General features: G+C 37.2%; 1 protein-coding gene across 1 annotated transcript in view; it reads left to right on the top strand.

Moving 5' to 3' along the window:
• Window positions 1–13,246, top strand: part of LYST (lysosomal trafficking regulator) — a gene marked incomplete at both ends in the record, with an annotated part of 61,996 nt that extends 48,750 nt beyond the window's left edge. The window contains 12 exons of the mRNA XM_082277002.1: window positions 720–876; window positions 1,270–1,410; window positions 1,814–2,031; window positions 3,351–3,581; window positions 4,279–4,468; window positions 5,357–5,493; window positions 6,252–6,350; window positions 9,787–9,926; window positions 10,221–10,318; window positions 11,305–11,461; window positions 11,672–11,743; window positions 13,108–13,246. Coding sequence (XP_082133128.1) covers window positions 720–876; window positions 1,270–1,410; window positions 1,814–2,031; window positions 3,351–3,581; window positions 4,279–4,468; window positions 5,357–5,493; window positions 6,252–6,350; window positions 9,787–9,926; window positions 10,221–10,318; window positions 11,305–11,461; window positions 11,672–11,743; window positions 13,108–13,246 — 1,779 coding nt within the window. The remainder of the gene's footprint in view (window positions 1–719; window positions 877–1,269; window positions 1,411–1,813; window positions 2,032–3,350; window positions 3,582–4,278; window positions 4,469–5,356; window positions 5,494–6,251; window positions 6,351–9,786; window positions 9,927–10,220; window positions 10,319–11,304; window positions 11,462–11,671; window positions 11,744–13,107) is intronic.
• Window positions 13,247–13,808: the final 562 nt, after the last annotated feature.

The following is a 13,808-nucleotide window of genomic DNA, read 5'->3' as shown; positions in this document are numbered from 1 at the left end:
TTATAACATGCTTGGAACTTGTGTTTGTTCCTGTACCCAAAATCATAAATCAATTTAGCCTATCCATGTGATACTGTTGAGGAATTTAAATGGGTACTGCCTCATATTGGAACATGTGTACATTTAAAGAATGCTAAAGATCAGGAAGATAATTTACTGCTGTTTACTTGACATTACTTTGGTGGAATTTGTAGCTATTTGTTCTGTTTGATAACAGAAAGGCTGTTTTCCCTCACATACTCTGTTATTTTAACATGCCCTACAATGATAATGATGCTTTTTGATTTTTTTTTTTCTCTTTAACATGTATTAAAGGCTGTAGGAAATAGCAACATACTGGGGAATTAAAGCATCTGCAGCTGGACTTTCAAACTTGTCTGTGTCACCATGGTCTAGTGTATTATTTGCAAATACTGTTTTTCCATGACTCTGCTGTGTTAGAAAACAAGAGGGGGGAGTGGGGAAAAGTGAAAGTAATAAATAGTGGAAAATAGGTCATTTAAATTGGCTAAAGACTTCAATACCTAACTGGATTGTAAAAGTGATTGTGTGTCTTAAGACATTTAGAAGTGTATTTGATTCCAAATCACTTTTAAATGTATGTTCCTGAAAAGTTTGAGAGTTTATTCCTAAACGATTTAGGTAAGCTCTTAGATGCATTCCAACAACAAAAATAAGGAGGAGGTTTGTGATTTTTTTTTTCTCTACTATTTTTCTAGTATTTAGAGGAAGAGTACCGTAAAGGAGCACGAGAGGATGATCCAATGCCCCCTGTACAACCATATCACTATGGATCTCATTATTCTAACAGTGGAACTGTGCTTCATTTCCTAGTTAGGCTGCCACCTTTTACTAAAATGTTTTTAGCTTATCAAGGTAAGGTTACATTTGCTTGCACTTGCCTTTCATATCTGGGCCTTGTTCCAATGACCCAGGATTGCTGTATTTTGCCCTATTTAGCATAATTTTTCAGTTCCAAACAGCTGAGCTCAGTAAAATTTGATCTGGTATGCTTTAACAGTAGATCCATTCCTGAAATTATCAAGCTAGACCATAAAGCTGTTCATCTGATGTTTATACCTTTGTTTCTATAGCATAAAAATCTGACCTTTATTTGACTTGCAGTCCATGTGTAACACAAAGCAATTGAGATAAGAAAATTCTAAATGCTCTCAGCTAATTGGAGAGTAGTTAACTATGTGAAGTTGCAGATGTGCAACTGTTAGGGTCCATCATCAATGTAACAATTGAGTTTGGATTTCTTTACAGATCAAAGTTTTGACATCCCAGACAGAACTTTTCACTCTACCAATACAACCTGGCGGCTCTCTTCGTATGAATCAATGACTGACGTAAAGGAGCTTATACCAGAATTTTTCTACCTTCCTGACTTTCTAGTTAACAGAGAAGGTATACTAAGAGGACAACAAAACTATATACCCAAAAGAGTTGTATGATTGAGCATATGGGTTGAAACTGAGAACATTTATATCCCTTGGCTGAATATGCTAAGCTGTAGATGTATGGGAGAAATCTGGCACAAATTTGTGGGATATGCTAAAAAAGCTGCTATGTGGGAGTTAAGCTAAGTTTTTCCCTAATTTTGTCACTGGGGCAAAGGAGTTTGCTGTTTTCTCATTTTTCCATTTGAATGAGTATGTACAGCTGAATGTGTTTTGGAGAGACTTGCTAATGATGCTGCTTTGTTGATTGTTAATCACTGTGCTTAGTTGTTAAATTTTGTACAACCGTATAGACCTTTTTGAAGTTACTGTCAACTAAAATGTTGGATTATTCACTCCCCTGATTCTAGGTTTTGATTTTGGAGTGCGTCAAAATGGTGACAGAGTTAACCATGTCAATCTTCCACCTTGGGCCCGTAATGATCCTCGTCTGTTCATCTTGATTCATCGTCAGGCTTTGGAGTCTGATCATGTTTCCCAGACAATCTGTCACTGGATTGACTTGGTGTTTGGTTATAAGCAAAAAGGCAAGGCCTCTGTTCAGGCTATTAATGTCTTTCATCCTGCAGTAAGTATTTGTTTGTTCACTGTCCTTAGTAACTTAATGGGGGAGAGTTTGGTCTGACTTGCTTGGAAAACAAGATCTCTTGCTCATGAAGTATTGAAGAATAAGAAAAGGCTTTAACCATTTCAATGTCGAACTGTAAGATCCCAGGGAGTATTGTGAGACTTGGTGAATTGTTGTTCCTCTTTCTTGCCTTGAGCTAGGTGTGGGGGGTGATCAGGTCTGGGGGTTAAACCCTGTGGATAGTTGTTTGCAGTGGCTTGCAGTAGTCTGATTATTTTAACTGCATGTATCTGCTTCTGCCTAATTCAAAAGCCTTTAATTTAGGCAGGTAGTGCTGCAGCTTTTGATAGGACTAAAATAGTTCTGATTGTCCTAGGCTCATTGTGTTTTACTTCATACATGTCTTGTGTTTCTGTCCCTCTAACGAGCATTTTTCTCTACAGTAAATTTAATTTCAAGTAAGTCTTCATTGAATGTAAAGACTTCCAGGGTTTCAATACTTTATTGTAACATGGATATCTTGGATTGTATTTTTTAGCTTCAATCCTTAATATCACAAGGTTTGCTCAGCAGGTAGTCCTGGTTTTAAATGTATTCAAATGTTTTGTGTTTTTAGTGTTCATTTATGGCTGGAAAAGCGAATAAAACAGTAGTGTTTGGCAGTGATGGCTTTTTCAAGTAGCCATCTGAATACTTCCCTTTCTTTTCCTCTTTTGTGCTTAAGTATTGTTTAGGTTAGTATCCTGAGCTTCAAATGTTAAGATTGTCTTCATTTTTTAAAGTGAAAAGTCAAGGCCTTTGGTGTGACTGAGGAAAAGTGTGTGGTGCACAATTGGAGAGGCATGAAAAAGACAAGTAAAAGGAAATAATTTCCACTCTCTTGAAGTATGAGGTTTCTTTCTCCTTCCTTAGCCCAAAAGAGAGCTTTAATATGCTCATTAAAAAGAGGTAAAGGAAATAAACTTTTCCAGTTCTTTCCAATTCTTTTGTTTATCATCAGCAACCCTTCCAGTTTTGCAGACTGGTAAAGGTCTCAAAGAAAACCTTTTTGACAGAAATTAGTCATGGCATTATATGTAGGAGCAGCTTATATGATAATCCTTGAAGTGGTAGTTTATTCCAATGAAGAGGACATCACAAGGTTACTGTTCTCAGTGGCTCTTTAATCATCAGTTGGTGTGGGATGGCTTCTGGTGCACACCTTAAGCAAACAAATGAATATTATGCCTCTGAATTTGTGTGTACGTGTTGCAAAATCTTTCCCAAAGACAAACCTGACAAGCTTATTCTTGCCCATCCCCTTTCTTTTTTCCCTGTAGACCTATTTTGGGATGGATGTTTCTGCTGTTGAAGATCCTGTTCAGAGAAGAGCCCTTGAAACAATGATAAAAACATATGGGCAAACGCCTCGCCAGCTGTTCCATGCAGCACATGTTAGTAGACCTGGATCCAGGCTTATCATGGAAGGAGAACTTCCTGCTGCCATGGGATTACTAGTGCAGTTCGCTTTCAGAGAAACCAGAGAACACACTAAAGAAATAATCTATCCAGTATGTAATTTTCAGTTGCAAGATGGTTTAATTACTATTCATATGCTGTAATTATTGTACCATGTATCCTTGGTTTAGAATTTTCTCCCTAAAAGTGCTACTTGCTATATAGTACTGTAAAGAAAATACACAAAATTAGTAAGTGATAGTGAAAATTACTTTCATGGATTTGTAATATTTTGTGTAAACTGAGATCTGAGTTTATCTTGGTTTTGGCAAATAGGTGTTGGAAAGCATTTCACTTAACCAGTTTTATACTTTCAGTGATGAATTGTGGAATCTATCTGCAGACCTATAGCAGGCGAACACATACTGTGCTTTCTTCCATCCTCAGCTTTTTTACTGCCTGTAGGATAATTAAACTTTCTTCACTTCAAACACTTGTTTTTGCCAAAGTCCAGTCAGAAACTGAATCCTTGGATTCAGAGAAATCTTTATTTTTCAGTAAACTACCTGAACTAGAAGCTTGCTGCCTATGCCTTTAAAGAGGTAGTAGAACTACCTTTAAGTTAACAGTTTAACTGATGGTACTGCAGTGCTTTGAACTCGTCTTTCTATTGGTTTTAGAATAAATATTTCAGCTGTCCTTAACATGTGATTGCTTACAGGAAAGTGACATGAATCATTCTCCATTACTAATGAAATTATTTTTTTCTGAAACTTCTCTAATTTTGAACCTTATCTGTGCTTGTTTTAGAGTCCATTACCATGGATAAAAGGCTTGAAATGGGGAGAATACGTTGGTTCCCCAAGTGCTCCAGACCCTGTTGTCTGCTTTAGCCAACCACATGGAGAAAGGTTTGGCTCTCTCCAAGCTTTACCAACTAAAGCTATCTGTGGTTTGTCCAGCAAGTTTTGCCTTTTGATGATATATAGCAAGGAGCAAGGTATGAATTTGTGCTTATTCTCTATATGCACAATATATGTGAAATGAGCCATGGAAAAATTAAATCTAATGCTACTGTTGTTCTAAGTTTAGTTGCTTTTGCCAAAGATTAGTTTATAATTCCATTAACGTCTTCCGCGTGTGTGGTATCTTTACTGTGGATTTTACTTGTAATTTTCAAGTCAAAACTACAGTAGAGGCATTCTGTAATTAAGTTCATATTTTTCATTGAAGTGACTGAAGCATGAGGATTTAATTTTAGAACTTGCCAGCAGATTGAGTCCAAGAACTGAAGAACAGCTGAAAAAACTCCTGTGGCAACAGAAAGGAAAACTTAGGAAATGGATTTTAGAGGCAGACAATGAGAAAAGTTGGCAGTAAAGAGGCAGAGGCGAAGGATCTTCTGCTTTCAGTTAAACTTCTTGGAGGGATTCTTGTTGAGAATATACAAGCAGGTTCTCACAATCTCTTTTGTTTTCTTGGTAGCATATTCTAGTGCAGGTTTTCCAAAAGTAAATCACATTTAATCAACAGAAACAAGTAACATTTTCCTTGGAGTTATGACCAATTGTTTCTCTAGCTGGGAAGTATTGTCTGACCCTTCCCCTCTTCTCTGTTCTCAAGGGATGCAATGCTTCTGCAAAAAGGTTTTGTCCAGGTTGCAAACTGTCTTTGGAGAAGACCAAATGTTCATTCGGTCTCTGAAAACTGTGTTTGTTTATAATACATTACAGATTATGTAGCCTAATGGAAAATATCTTATTTTGAAACTTGGGAGGGTTTTGTATTTTAGCTTGTGGTAAAATGTGCACCTGAGACTTTTGTTGTTGACTGTTAAAGTGATTGAGTCTTGCTCTGTGTGTGACACATCTTATGTGCCTTCCTTCAGGCGTGAGGAGCATGCACAGCACTGACATTCAGTGGTCAGCGATCCTGAGCTGGGGATATGCCGATAACATTTTACGACTGAAAAGCAAGCAAAGTGAACCTCCAGTGAATTTTATACAGAGCTCACAGCTCCATCAGGTAAACAGAAGTCATTCCTTTGCTCTTCAATTTAATACTGGTAGTTTTAGTGGCTTGACTTGGCAGCAGTAGGTACTCTTGCTTTAGCTTTTTTTGGAGATGAGCATCCAATCACAACTCCTTTTAATCTTTTTGATTTCCTCTGGAATGTGTTCCTTATTGCTCCACTGCATCTTGTTCCTGGTTGTTTTCCTGTACTAGATGAAGATTCCTTTTGAATTTGTTCGATTTTTTTTTTTGTAGATTTTCCTTCCTATAGACTATTGCTGTGGACTTAAAAAAGTTAAAGTTCTGTCCCAGAAAAAATCAATACAGAAAAAAAATACGGGTTCTTCATGTTAGAAGAACAACTCCACTATAGTTTAGGATCCATTTGAAAAAGATTGTCTAAAAGATTGCTAGGGAATGTAGCATTATCTCCATCATATGCCAGTGAGCGGTAAAATGCTGCCAAAAAGATTTTTGGTGGCTGATGTAGTTGCAGATCTTGAAGTCTGCTCTAGTTCACTGCTCTTTAGCTGTGAATTCTAGGCTGCATAGAACTCTCTCTTTACTTTGTTTCTGACATAGTAACAAATACGATGTAGAGCAGCTGTATTTTAGCCCTTGGATTTCCTTAGTTTTTTAGGTGTTTTACATAGCTTTTCTTAGGATAACTAATAAAGAATCAGTTTGACCAAATGCTGTGCCATAATGAAACCAGCAGTTAGAATAGTTTTTCTGTTTCAATTTTTTCTGGCTTTGTTTGTCTTTTCAAGGTAACAAGTTGTGCTTGGGTGCCAGACAGTTGTCAGCTGTTCACAGGTAGTAAATCTGGTGTCATCACAGCATATATGAACAGATTCACTAGCAATACGGTAAGTTGCATTGGATAGAATTCATAATTAAGGGTTTAGGTGTATTCACTATTACAGTCTTTTTTTTTTTTTAAGAGGAAAAATGAGGAAAAGAGACATATTCTGGATAATTGCTAAAAAAATTACATGCATTTTTAGTATTTATTTTTAAAGGCTCCTCTGACATCTCAGCACATTTGTGTGTTTTTCTTAAGCTGTTGTTTACAACAACAGCCCTCATCACCTGAGTGCACAACGTGTACAGCTCTGACTGTGTTCAGGCCAGGGCTTGGAATTGAAGGTCTGCCACAGTGAAGCTCCCTGCTTTAAGGAGTAACTTTTTCTCTGAAGGAGACAGAGCCTTTCAGTGTTTTAACTGAAACTGTAGAATGCAGTTCCCCAAAGTAAATAATCATTCAAGTGCAGAAGGCACTTAAACTACAGAGAGCCAGGATGAATTCTCAGACAGTGTATGTATTAACCACCCAGCCTCCTTACTTTGTCATATTCTCCAAGCTGTGAGTAGGGAAGGGAGACAGTAACTTGCATAACTTAATCTGTTAGTGGAAAATACTGAGAATAGTAGAAACTCCCTTGATACTGTTTGCTAATAATCGTGGTATAAGTAGAAAAAAATAGAAAGCATAAATAGAACTCCAAATTAAAAATCTGATTCTGAGTTTTGAAGCTTCCATCTGAAGCTTTCATACTTTGTTTAGCAGTAACTTCCATTCTCCATAGTTTTAACAAAGAGTAGGCAACTTTCCTAACAGCTCATTTTAGGTGTGTCTGCAGGATTACCCATAGCAAAAACTGAACTAAATTGATTTCCTAGATGTAGCTTGATACAGGCATTAGCAAACATTTGTGGCATTGTACTCCTTGATGCTCTTGAATCACTACATTAGCATGAGCTAGAGAGAACCTTGGTATGATCTGCTATGCCTACCCAGTTTTCTGTTTTCAGTAGTGACAAACAGCAGATGCTTAGACTAAGAAGAGCATAAACACAGTGATTTTAAAAAAATTTTCCCCTTGGCTTTCTTCCAGTTTCTGGTGATCTGCCACTCATACTTCCTAAGCTCAGCAGCACTCTTGAGTACAGAAAATGAAGTAGAGGTTGAAGCCTGCAAGCTTTAGTTAGTTGGATCTTAAGGCACGCACCTTAACTGCTCACCAGAATAGTGAATTTATAAATAATCTGTACTGAGACTTGGATTCCAGTTAATTTTTTTAAAAAGTAGAAATTAAATATACTTGCCTCCTGCAAAGCTGAAAAGAAACTCTAGTTAGTGGGGTTATGATTCTTGAGTTCCTTCTGCTTCCTAGAAACAAGTGATTTTTGTTCATCTGCACAGATGATGTTCTTTGAGACCATTTTTTGCTGAATTTCTCAGCACTGACAGTTTTATGTGCCCCAGGCAGAGGGACCTTGTGTCAATTTTGTAGCTCCTGTTGTTGAATCAGTTACCCAAGTCAGGGCTGCAGGGAATGCAAATGTGCTTCCTGACATCTGCTCTGTATCCATCTTGTCAGCTGATCATCGATAAAGTGAACAGTTTGTTTCAATGCAGTACTTGAAACATGAATATTTTGCCCTGTTTCACATTTGTATAAGTGCAATGCATGGGCATGAAATAGATATCACATAAATTGGATATGGGAACTCAAAGGCATGTTGTCAGAATTAAAGAATGCCTCCATCTTGTGCTTCAACATGTGCTGTTTTTCCTTGCCTTACGATGGTCAAAACCCCGTGAAGTACTGCTTTGACACTGTGATCTGTGTTGACAGTAAGTGACACCTGCATGACACCTTCAGCCACAGGTGTCTGGTTCTACATATTACTTCAGCCTTCACTTGCTGACTCTTAGAGGTGTCTTGCAAACAGAGTGCTCTTGAGGGACTTGTTTGAGTAAAACTGGGAAGTGATCACTTCAGTTCCCCGCTTGAGTGCTGTAGGCAGAAAGAGCTGCTGTTTAAAGGTAGGCACGTACGTGCAGGTGTTCCCACTTCTAGATACCATTGTAGGGGTTCTCCCCTAAAAACAGGAGGGAAGTAAGAATGGAACAACACTTCAGGCATGAGAAACACCTATTTCGTAACTTAATATAAGAACTTAATATAACTTTTAATACAGCTGGTGATAGAATTCCAGCTTGTCTCATTGCAGTGTTGTCACAATAAGAATCAATAAACCATTGCTATTAGTACGGTAGAGAGAAGCTGCTAAATGTGGGTGCTGCTTTCAGTTCAAGTGTTGAAATGCAGATCAAGTGTTAATGCTTTAAAGGAAGTGGCAGGAGCACAGTAAAAGGGCTATCAAAATCAGTTCTTCATAAAAACACATCTTGTTTGTTGCTGTTATAGAAAATTTTGGTAAATCTTCTCTTAACTGAGAAAGGATTAAAGAAGGATTTTTATATGTGAGGTGTCATTGAGAATGACACCTGGGTACTTTCATAAATGCCTTACATGGATGAGATGCTCAGTAGCAAGAGCAAACTAGCAGGTTTTTCTTTTTCTCAGACAGTGCATTGCCTTTTTCAGTATTACACAGATTATATTTTGTGCAAAGACATGTAAATTTTCTACAACCTGTGAGTTGAGCATATGTGTACTTTTATCTTGTCTGTTTGAACTTCCAAGGTTTTTTTGTAGACCTGCTATAGGTAGGCATCCTGTACCTTCATACAAAAATGCAGATGATGTGCTCTGACGTGTGAGGAAAGAAGCAGAAAACTGTTCTCTTCCTTTACAAAGATTATTCTAATCTCTGTACAGCAAGTTGTCTTAAATAAAACATTAGCACTGTGATTAAGCAGCTCTTTCAACTTAGCCAGTTTTCAGGAAGTTTGAATAATTTCAAATATATAACTTGAATAAAAAGTGTAGTTTGGTGTTAAATTTTGCTGCTTTAATTTTTGCCTAGCAATTTCTATATTTAAACTTGACTTCCTGCATGTTTTTCCAACTTGGTATCACTGAAGAACTTGGCACCAACTTGAGGAATTCCTAGTGTAATTCGCTGTTCAGAGAGTGACAACTTCTGAGCTGGGTTTTCCTTTTATGTTTCCAAGTGCTTCCACTAGATGCTAAAATATTTCCCTGTCATTTCCCTGTCGTATGGAAAGAACAGTCTTGCAGAAAACAAATCAGCCGACTTCAAGGTGTATAATTGAGTTGGAACTACAGTAGTTTTTAATTTCAGTTCATTGGATCACATCAATATATTTGCTGAGGCTAAAGCACTGGAAGCAAGAAGTCTAACGTTAATGATGTTTATGTCTTGTCAGTGTTAAACATAATAAAGCATGAACATAGTTGCTAAAATGATATTAAAAGCAATGGGAACCTCCTTTGAAATTGACAAATTAAACTAGGCTTATCTTTTTTTAAAGAAAGAGACATTAATTTTCTTTTTCATGAGATTTTGTTTTGTCTTGCTGTTTTTCAGCCTTCAGAGATAGAAATGGAGTCACAAGTCCATCTGTATGGACACACAGCAGAAATAACAAGCTTGTTTGTGTGCAAACCATACAGTATAATGATAAGTGTCAGCAAAGATGGAACCTGCATCATATGGGATTTGAACAGGTACAAGTTTGTATGTAACTCCTTCCGTAGCTTTCTTATAAATGCAGGTTTTCCCACTCTTGGGTATCTTTGCCCTTTTGAAGTTGAATTTGTTCTGTGTGTATCTTATTGTGGAGTCAAACCCTTACTGTTTTTTCTCATAAAAGGTGCTAAAATTTTATAGTGAATATGAAAAATATCATAGTTGAGAAAAATGTTGATTGAAATTAATGTAACTCTTTTTAATATTTTACTCAAAGGACCTTTTCTGCATTTGAGTCTGAAATTTAGGCTTGTTCCCTTTGTTTTCTTCAGGCTGTGCTATGTCCAGAGTCTGGCTGGACACAAGAGTCCTGTGACTGCAGTTTCAGCTAGTGAAACCACTGGTGATATTGCAACAGTTTGTGATTCAGGTATATTTGTCAGTCAAGAGAGCTGTTTTGACTTGCAGACCCAATAAATCATGAGACTTGTAATTAAATTAGTTACTGAGTGTGTATTAATCATCTGAGGATTCATTCAGTCATACAGGAGCAGTATTTTGCTTTTTTTTTACTTAGTAACATACAAATTTTTCCAGAAGTGATTAGGCAGGTGTTTGAATTTAATGTAGAGATACGAAGGCCAACAGCTTGTCTCTTTATAAAAAGACTTGAAATTTCAAAGATTCCTAGGAGACTCACACTTTTGTGATGTTGGCTGTGTTCATTTTAACAGAGATTTGTTGTCAAAAGTTTTTCAGGGGAGTACAGTGTATTACAGAGCACGGGCAAGGGGTATTAAAGGGCAAGGGGACATTATTCTGGCAGTTTCAGAAACCTAATATTTGGATTTTTAAACTTACTTGGAGACTTTCAAGTCCATTTCTATAGCTCACAAATTAATTTTTTTTCTGAAAAGCACTGTATTCTTTAATTAGTAAGGGAACATTACATTTCCTTTTAAGACAAAAGCAGTAATTGGGTTATTAGTTCTTTGACAGAATCAAATAATGCCAGATAACCAAGTAAGAGAACTGCTTGTTATTTTTCAAGTGTTTTGCTTAAAATGCAAGGTAAGGTATGAGAATCAACTGCTTAAATAGCTAGTATAAATGCTATCTTAGTGCCTTCACTGTTAGTACATGAAAATTGGTCATTAAAAGTAAATTCATGTAGTGTTTTGTAAGTAAAATGTTCTATAAATATGATGTGATGGCTTCTAAATCACTGCAGTTGGCTTGGTGGTTTGTGTGCTTCCTGTCACAGAGAGAGAGAAGTGATTGCAGACATTACTCAGTCATTTAAACCTTATGAACTCTCAAGAAGCTGAATTCTTTGCACAGAATATTTAAGTATTACAGACTTAACTGTGGTCTAGATTTATTTTTTTAATACTCCCATGCTATGTTTTGTTGCAGTTGGAGGAGGCAGTGATTTGAGACTTTGGACAGTTAATGGTGACCTTGTTGGACACGTGCACTGCAGGGAAAGTATTTGCTCTGTTGCTTTCTCTAACCAGCCCGAAGGTGTGTCTGTCAATGTGATTGCAGGGGGCCTTGAAAATGGAGTTGTAAGGTAAGCATTTGAAATGTTTATTTATTAAAATGCTCTATAACTTAGGCTCACAGTTTGAGAGCATGTAGCCAAACATCATGCTGGTATTTGGCTTTAAAGAATGTGGACAAGCTGTTACTCAGCTCCCAGTCTTAGCAGTTGCTAAATAGATTGTTTATCACTGAAATATTTGTAAAAGCAAGTGTGAAGAAAAATGCCTCTTTCTTTCAGACTGTGGAGTACGTGGGACTTGAAGCCAGTACGAGAAATAACATTTTCAAAGTCAGCCAAACCTATTGTAAGGTAAAAAGATCTTAAGTATAAAATGAATGCATTTTTGGGGGAAAAAAAACCAAACCCACAAACAAAGCAAACCCACAGCAAAATAGTCTTGAGTTTTGAACATGAAAATAGGAGGTAAACACCCATGTCTAAAAAGAGTAATACAAACCTACTAATTATTCATGAAAGCAAAGTGAGCACAAGTGTACTGTATTTGTAATGACAGTAATAGCTAGCTTCTGCTGCTGGCAGATGGAAATTAGCAGGATTCCCTTGAAAACAGAATAAAAGCTATTCCTCTTGTTTTTAAATTCAATATTTTTCCTCAGAATCTGCATTAAAATGAGATTAGCTTAACTTTGTCAGACTTAAATAGACGGAGTGTTTCTTCCTCAAAATTAAATGAAAGTACTGCCTTTTCCCTCACCCTCTTTTCTGATACTGGACGGAAATGGTGGAGAAAGGGGTAAACTCAGAGTAGCCTGGAAGCTGCCATTTTGGAGGGCTTGTGTAGTTAGTTTTCTCTAAGTCCCCTCGATTTATATGAGCAGAGTTCTTGTGAGAAAGTGTTTTCAGAACACAGTCAAAGGATCGAGTCTTTGATATCTCCGGTGGTACAGGAGTCTGCACAGAGGTCTTAGAGTTATGCCAAAATTTTATCATCTTAATGTTAGCATAGTAACAAATGACTGAAAAATTGTTTTGACTGTTGGTGAAATACCATTTAAATGGTGAAATACCATTTAAAATCCAAGCTACCATTTTTTTTAGAAATTAAAAATATAGCAGTTATTGTCTTTTTTACTTCCTTTGAGCAGTATATTTCACAAAGCTTGTTGATAACGATTTAGTAGCTATTGAATAATTTAAAGTTTCCTGCTTAAATGTGACAGAAAATGGATGCTGACCTTCATGCTCTCTGACATTACCCATGGCAAGGGTAATGGGCTTTACTAGCCCTGTTATGGCTCAAGAAATGCCCATCTGAACAAAAGTCCTGTGCTGTGCCATGAAATCTGATGGATTTAGTTTCTGCCTTTGTCAGCAAAGCAAGTTGAGAGGGCACTGAGCTCTGTTGTAGAAAATCCTTCCTTTCAGGAACAGAGGGGAAGAGGGTACGATTTTGCTCCTGATCCTGCCCTTTTTTCTGACACTGCAAAGAAATGAGTATTAAACCACAGGGGATGTTGAAGCGCTGGCCAAAGCTGTAGTTCAGCCAGTTTGGGTACGAATGGATAAGCAGGTATATGCAAACATTGCTACGCTAACATAGGCTCTGAGCCTCCCCTGACAGCTGGTCTCTGTTGGCTGAACTCTCATGGGTTTTTAATGTCTTCCAGCACTATAAATAGCCACATCTGGTATTTTCTTTTCTTGTTTTGCAGCCTTACGTTTTCCTGCGACGGTCATCACTTGTTCACAGCTAACAGTGATGGGAATGTCATCGCCTGGTGCCGCAAGGACCAGCAGCGCTTGAAGCTGCCCATGTTCTACTCCTTCCTCAGCAGCTATGCAGCTGGGTGACAGTGGGTCTGCTGCTAACTCATGTCTCTGATGCACTTTAATCCAAGATAGGTTATAGGATCTCTTATTTAACTGGACTTTGAAGTACTTTGAATGTCTCTAGAATGACTGAATAGAAGGGGTGTTTTTAAAAGAGCAGCCTGAGGTGGTTGTAAGATTGCATATGTGCATGCACAAACTTGAAGCATATCCAGGTCAGCAGGAAGCTCTGGTCATATTATCCAATGCCAGCAAAGTGACTAATAAATGCTCAATGCTGCAATATAAAACACCAACAATATTTTTTTAAATCACTTCTTGAACAGAAGTATTTAAAAAAAATTGATTATGCTTATTCCCCCTTTTCGTTTGTAAAATATCAGCGGCATCAATTCTGTAAATATCTATTCAAATGTCAGCATATGTATATCTGATTAGTTGAGTGTGGTACGGTTAGCTCCAGGATAAGCAATCTAAAACTTAAAAATCAATGACCACTTAAAATTGCTTTTTTTGAGAAGCAAAGAACCTAGTAGGTGCTTTTTGCACCATTTATGGTATTGTAATGCTAAAAATCTAATTT

Source organism: Coloeus monedula, assembly GCF_965178545.1.
Source record: "Coloeus monedula genome assembly, chromosome: 2".
NCBI classification, from domain to species: domain Eukaryota; kingdom Metazoa; phylum Chordata; class Aves; order Passeriformes; family Corvidae; genus Coloeus; species Coloeus monedula.
This window is presented reverse-complemented; position numbering and strand designations above follow the sequence as displayed.